This window comes from Urtica dioica, chromosome 2 (assembly GCF_054948205.1).
Source record: "Urtica dioica subsp. dioica isolate 48M chromosome 2, U.dioica_male_clone48M_v1_H2, whole genome shotgun sequence".
Classification (NCBI taxonomy): domain Eukaryota; kingdom Viridiplantae; phylum Streptophyta; class Magnoliopsida; order Rosales; family Urticaceae; genus Urtica; species Urtica dioica.
The window spans coordinates 44,215,088-44,222,997 of record NC_142757.1 but is presented as its reverse complement, the minus strand read 5'-3'; the positions used below and the strand labels follow the sequence as shown (position 1 = coordinate 44,222,997).

The window sequence follows — 7,910 nt, the reverse complement described above, 5'->3', positions numbered from 1 at the left end:
TGATGATGTATGTATAAAAATCGTTCAATAATATGTGTCGTTGTAGAGTTTAATACTGATTATTTAATTATTATTATTGATATACTTAAAATTATTTTAAATTTTTTATTTTAAATTTATAGCTTTAGGCTTAATTAAGCTTTATATAGTATTGCATTTTGGTTCTCATGGGTAATTATTCCATGCTCATACATTATTATGTCAAATCTAGCTATAGACAAGTTCTAAATAAAAAAAATTACCAAACTTGTATTAAGACTTACTTTCAACTATTGTTAATGTTTTTTTTATATATAAAAAACTATTGTTATCAATAAGCATACTGCAATGCTTTAACTGCAACATTTATGTTGCATTCTTTTATTCCCTTTTTTTTTTGCTTCATTAAAGCGACTTATCATTTTTTTCAACAGAAAGTTAAATTAACGGTCCTTGGCATTCCAATTAAATACTTCGTAACGTTTTAGTTTCACATCTAGGGGGGAACAATTATAAACAACAAAAGCAACAGACTGCTAAAAAATTTCCATTAACTTTTGATTATTAACGTCCAAGATTAAGCGTCACAAAACTTTTTCAGTCTAGCCCTTTTGTTCCCTAGTGTCTTTCTCTTATTTATTGGAAGAGAAAACGTATGTCTGGCTGTAGTTGGCCTACTGTTTACCGACACACGACAAATAAACAAAGCAGAAAAAAAAAAAATATATCTTAGTTTTAAATTTCTATGGATAAGCATGGCGATGTGTAATAGACTTGGGCAAATTAATTTTTTCTTCCCTGCCTGTCTCATTTAAAATTGTGTGCTCTTTTCAGACCTTGCCTTCTCTTATTTGAGAGAACCCATCAATTCAATTTTATGGGCCCCCTCGAACTAGTTTACTTGCCAATTGCCATTATTCTCACTAAGCGTGTGTGTCTTTCAAATATAAAAAAAATATAAAAAAAAAATTTGAAGTGCCGACTCAAAATCGATTTGTTTTATAAATTTTGAAAATCATATTCAATTAAGTAATGTCAAATTTTATAAAGAGAAAATAATAAACTCCTATGTCGTTGAACTGTACAAAATTAAATGTAAAATATCATGTAAAATGTATCCAAATATATAATCTTAAGATAAATTACGGTTTGTGTCCTAAATTTATTGCACTGCTAACAACTCACATGCGATCTTTTGGATTTTCATCTGACTCGTTGATCATTCTCAATCTATGTGACTCGTTGGTCATTCTCATGTTTGTAATATATATATATATATATATATATATATATATATATATATATATATATATATATATATATTGTCAATTTTTTTTTAAAACGTGATCGGCACCACAGAAGAAATTCATTAAAAACTCTCACATGGATGGCGGAAGAACACCGTGGTTACATCAACAAGTTTGATCTTTAATAACACCTCGCAACGAACGTCCGAGTTAACCTTAAGGGCATACCTCGCCAAATTATGAGCCGCAACGTTACAAGAACGGGGGAGGAAAGAAATATCAAAACTAGAAAAAGCAACACATCTAACCTTGATATCTTCAAGAATGGTTCCAAGCTCCGTCGTCGGGATGGAATCGCTCTTCACTGCATTGACCACATCGAGGCAATCAGATTGCACCACTATCTGGGTAGAGCCGAGATCCGCCGCCAAACACAAACCTCCAAGAATGGCAAAGGCCTCCGCATGAGATAGAGAGAAACCGGAATTTTTCACCAAAATCTCCGAGGCAATCACCCACCCCCGGTGGTCGCGAACAATGCAACCGGTCGCGAACCTACTCTCCCTCGTATCAATGGCCGCGTCCACCGTAACCGCAACCGTCCCGGGAGTCGGGGCCTGCCATCCCACAGCCAGCCGTTCTTTATCCTTGGCCGCCGCTATGCACCCCCCATCGGCCGAGCGAAAGTCGTCGAGGAAGACGCCGGTTCTCTCCACAAGATCCTCTGGTCTTTTTTTACCAAGACCGGTCGCGACGTTGTTCCTATGATTCCAAATATTCCAAACCAACATCACAAAGAAATCCAATTTACTAACTTCGACGGACTCCATAATGTTGATGAAGAAAGAGATGACGTCCTCCCCACGGTAATCTTTAATCGCATCATCGAAGGTAGAACAACTCCACACTTTCCGGACCCATCTACAACCCCAAATGGCGTGAGGGATCGTTTCCGGGCCTCCGAAACACACCAGGCAGCGTTTATCACTAGTGATCTTCTTTTGGAAAAGGGCAACCTTCACCGGGATCCATCCTCTACAAGCTCTCCAAACAAAAGACTTTTTTTGTCAATTTTTTTAACGGTGTTATTTTTTGACCATGTGTCAAGCTCTGGATTGATAACTAGATAAATTTACCAAGATATTGTTTATCATAACCCCGACACAACCCTCCTCAACCCCTCGCCCCTCCACCTTCCCGTTAAAAAAATGCTGATAGAAAGAAAATTGTTGCAAATATTAGAAGGATCAAGTAGCGAAATAAAATATCCGACTCATCACAAGGTAAGTTGTCAATAATTCAATAGGCAAATTTGTAATTTATCCATAATCTTAGAGAAATTTCATTTTCTAGACCTCGAAGTTATGAAAATATCTCAGTTAGACTCACTAGTTCATAAATATCTAAAATTAGACTTTTGTACCAATTTCGGACAAAAATACCCTTTCAATGTAATATAACCATCTTCACTTCATTCTATACTTCTTTTCATCTCTCATCCTCTCTCATTTCCTCTCGTTTCATCATTTTTGAGTATCCACTTCAATCAATCCCGTCGAAATGGGTTAGTATGCTCATTCATTCATCTTTTATAGTTATGTTGATATAGTTTGTGTAGAAAAAAAGAAGTTAGTAGATTTAGGTCAAATATCCGGGAATTTAACGTTATTTCCGATGAAATTTAAGTACGATTTCCGATGAATCCGGTGATCAACGCGTATTCGAGTTTACCGAATCTCACGCGTTTATTTCCGATACCGAAGTGAATCTCACCCCTTTTCGTGGACTCCACCTTTCGAAGAAGCAGAGAGTGTAAGAGTACTGAAGAGAAATTTAACGTCGTCGCCTCGAAGAATTGAGCGAACGGAGTCTCTGCTATCCTTTGAAGTAGATCCAGAGCTGTGAATTTTTCTTTCACAAGCTTCAACATTCCCGAACCACTATACGTGATTCGACCCGGAAAATTACTCTCACATAGCAACGCCAAATTCTCCTAAAACACGAGTTATAACAAGTTTAATCACTAATAAATTATAAATATCATTCAAAACACAACTAAAATTAAATATCATTCAAAACACAACTAAAAACACAATTACATATCATTCAAAACACAACTACAAACACAACTAAATATCATTCAAAACAATCCAACAATAAACACAACTAAAATCTGAAAAAAATAAAAAATTATAACAAGTTTAATCACATAGCAACCACGTTACATTCTCCTAAAACACGAGTTATAACAAGTTTAATCACTAATAAATTTTAAAACAAAACAAATATCATTCAAAACACAACTAAAACTAAATATCATTCAAAACACAATTAAAACACAATTACATATCATTCAAAACACAACTACAAACACAACTAAATATCATTCAAAACAATCCAACAATAAACACAACTAAAATCGGCGACAAAAATAAAAAATTATAACAAGTTTAATCACATAGCAACCACGTTACATTCTCCTAAAACACGAGTTATAACAAGTTTAATCACTAATAAATTTTAAAACAAAACAAATATCATTCAAAACACAACTAAAATTAAATATCATTCAAAACACAACTAAATATCATTCAAAACAATCCAACAATAAACACAACTAAAATCTGAAAAAAAAAATAAAAAATTATAACAAGTTTAATCACATAGCAACCACGTTACATTCTCCTAAAACACGAGTTATAACAAGTTCAATCACTAATAAATTTTAAAACAAAACAAATATCATTCAAAACACAACTAAAATTAAATATCATTCAAAACACAACTAAAAACACAATTACATATCATTCAAATTTAAACCCATCTCTCGTTAGAAAAAAAAACAAAAAAAATTCACTTTGAAGCCGACGGGATTCAATGTCATCGAAGACAGTCGGATCCCGTCGGATCCCATCGGAATCGGTCGGATTCCGACCGATTCCGATGGGATCCGACGGGATCCGACGAAATTTAAAAAAAAAATAACTTTGAAGTCGGAGACGGTCGGATCCCGTCGGATCCCATCGGATTCGGTCGGAATCCGACCGATTCCGATGGGATCCGACGGGATCCATCAGGATTTAAAAAAAAAAAAAAAAAATCCAAACATTTCCAGATTTAAAAAAAAAAAATTCACTATGAAACCACTCTAATCTTATTTCTTATCTATGCTACACTAAGAAACCATGAAAAACCATTAAAAAAACCATTAAAAAACATACCTTTTTTGTCATTTTGAGGTAGCTATGGAGGTTGATGGAGGTCGGGGTCGGCGTCGGAGTTGGTGGTGGGCGTCGGAGGTGTCGAGGTCGGCGTCGGATTTGATGAGGATGGCGTCGGATTTGGTGATTTTCGCGTCGGATTGGTGGAGATGGAGATGTGTTGAGAGAAAGTGAGAGAAAGTGAGAAAGTGAGAATGAAGAAGATGATGTTATGAGGTTTATTTTGAATTGAGGGCATTTTTGTCCAAAATTGGTACAAAAGTCCAATTTTGGATATTTTTTAATTAACGGGTCTAATTGAGATATTTTCATAACTTTTAGGTCTAGAAAATGAAATTTCTCTAATCTTAACACGCATTTTCATGTTTGTAGAAAAAAAAAACATAATTAAACGACAATCTATAGAGTGAAATCCTAGAAATTTATGGATATTTAAAATTTGATCAAGAACTTTTGTGTTTTAATATGAAGTATAGGTGAAAATTTTTTATTCGTCTTATAACAATATTAAAGTTATATGTTTAATATTTTTAAATCTATACACAAATAAATTCAGACATAAAAACACAAAGTTGGATATTTTTTTTTATTTCCCTTAAACTAATTTGAGTAAAATATATTCACAACTTTTTCTTTTTAAACGACTCATATTTCTTCGCCTTTACCAAGTAGGTAAAATAACTTTATAATAATGAGATTAAGGCTAGTAAACATATTATAAATTAAATTGTATTAAATATTTTTAAAAAAAGTTAATGTATAACTTAATTTTCTAGTTAATGTATATACTCAAGCTGGCTATTGGAAGGTAACGGAAATTCCATTTCCAATAAGCTACCTTCCATTGCTTATTGGAAATGACATTTCCATTAGGTAAATTGGTGTCTTCCATTGCTTATTGGAAATGGAATTTCCGTTAAACTTAATGAAAATACAGATTTCCGTTAACTTCCATTAAGTAATTAAAAAAATTAAAAAAATCAAATTTAAATGATAAATAAAAAGGACTAAACTGTTAAAATTTTAAAAGAATGTATTAATATGTAAACTAAATTTCATCTTTATTAATAACTTTTTTAAAAATAAAAATAAAAATAAAAAATAAAAACATTATAACAATATCATCTTTTCAATTTTTTTTCCCTTCCTCATTTTTCAAACACTCCTCTGCTCACATCACGTGCAACAATACACTCATAATGATTTGCTTTTTTTTTTTTTTAATTCAATGTTAGGTGGTTATATCTTTTGTCTTCTTCTTCTTCCTCTTATCTTACTTGGACTCTCTCAACAAAGAAGCACAACAAGCTCTGAAACTACTAATCAAACCGGATCATCAAAGCTGGTTACTTTTCTCCTTTTCAATTAATTAATTTATAGAACAAGCAATAGGAGTGCATTTCACTTTAACCCTCTTGCAAAAATATGTCACACACATGCACACACAGTCAGCAACGTCTTTATTTTTCTTTCTCCAACGGCATTAAAGCCTTCCGACACCATCCGACTCTCTCTGCCACTTCCGACTGCCACTCGGAAATCACCTGCCAGCTTCCGTGCCACGCGGCAGACGGAAGTTCTGAGAGGCTCTCTTCACGCGCGGAATTCCATCCTTCCGTGGATTTCCAGCCGAATGCCCAGGATGAGTATATACGCAAGGGCAAGGGCAGGGAAGAGAAAAAAAAGGCTTTTTTAAATTTGGACCAAAAAATGGAATAATACTAAAACTATGACTATTTAAAAAAAATTGGACTAAAACCCATTTGTTGCATTTTATTCCAAAATTATGACTATCTATTTTGTAAAGCGGTAAACCATAAACATTTAAACTAAAAATGAAGAATGAAATCAACATGAAGAACAAATAAATATGAAGAACTAAAATGAACCAAACTTTTGAAGAAGAGAGAGAGAGAGAGAGAGAGAGAGAGAGAGAGAGAGAGAGAGAGAGAGATGATTAATGATGAACGGATATTTTTGTTCAAAAAACTTACTCCCTCCGATGTCATCGTCAAAATTTTGGAATAAAAAGTAACTAATAGATTTTGGTAAAAATATTTCTAAATGGTCATAGTTTTTTTAATTGTCTATTATAAAGGGTGATGTAGCTAAATAGCCAATTTAAAGTTATGAATTTGTAAAATAATCAAGATTTGTCTTAATTTAGTGAAATAGCCAAAATATGCAGCAATCTGGTTTCAAAAAAAAAATTGACCCATAGATTAATTTTTTTGAAAGTGATAAATTGCTTATAATAATCGTCAAAAATTTTAATCCTGGCAGTCAAAAAAATTTTGAAAACGTAAATTTGACTAATTTGCTGAAAAGTTGCAACTTTGACTATTTTTCTAATCAATAAGTTTCAAATAGCTATTTTGTACGATTTTCAATTATAAAATAGCCATAGTAATTTTATTTTTAAATGAATATCCAATAAGAGTCAGAAACCCCATTGTTAAACATACATGATTTATTAAGAAAAAAAAATAAAAAAGGATACCTCATTTAAATACTGATCAGAGTCATTAAAAAAAAATGAATTAACTACAAGATAGGAAACCAAATGAATTCAAACGGGAATTTGGTATTGACATATATTTCTACATGCTCAATTTTTTGGTGGGCTAAACCGTGTGAAGATAACTCTAAACCTTTAAAAAAAAATTATACGAAATAAGTTACCTAAAAAATTGAGATTGTAAAATGATCCATATTTCACTTAAGTTTCAATTTTAGCCTGTCTTGGACAATTTTAATAAGAAGTAAATTTACATAAATAACCTTTTTCTATACTTTGTATGAATATCAACAAAAACATAACAAACACATAATTTAGCCAATGTTTGAAATAGAAAGAATAAAGGATGTTATGTGTTAGCTCTTAATATTATAGGTTTGACTATTTGATTTCCAATTAAATTCAATCACTTACGCTGGTATTATTCATTGTTAAAAGAAAGTAATTATTTATAATTTAAATGGGGTTCAAGCACGTTAAAATAAGTAGTTGTGCTGGTACTCTCTCTCTATCTATCTATATATATATATATATATATATATATATATATATATATATATATATATATATATATATATATATATATATATTCCAGAGTTCTCTCTCCTCTCTCTCTCTCTCTCTGAATAATAATAATAATAATAATAAATAGATCGCATGTGTCGATACTAGTGTGGCTACAGATCAAGCCATGTGGCGCCAATGACGGAGCGGTGGTTCCCCCATTGACATCGCTCGACGCAGTCACCGTAGATACCAACGTTGTCCGTGAAGACGATGACAAAGGACTCGTCAGAGGGTTTCCAAATTGATTACTAGAGGTCGGAGCTTCACAAGTTGCAGTAAGTATCTCCGTCGAAACCGATGAATGTTTCGAAGCCCTCCATTCTTTCAGATTTAAACTCGCCCTCGTATGTTTCCGCTCGACCAAGAAAATCTTCTCTT

General features: G+C 32.6%; 1 protein-coding gene across 1 annotated transcript; it reads right to left on the bottom strand.

Moving 5' to 3' along the window:
* Positions 1–1,348: 1,348 nt before the first annotated feature.
* Positions 1,349–4,459, bottom strand: LOC149404901 (uncharacterized). Its single transcript, XM_089607720.1, has 4 exons — positions 4,448–4,459; positions 3,019–3,219; positions 2,363–2,437; positions 1,349–2,242 (listed from the first exon to the last, which is right to left on the bottom strand). The coding sequence occupies exons 1-4, from the start codon at positions 4,457–4,459 to the stop codon at positions 1,349–1,351; spliced, it is 1,182 nt and encodes a 393-aa protein (XP_089463846.1).
* Between the last annotated feature and the right edge of the window lie 3,451 nt (positions 4,460–7,910).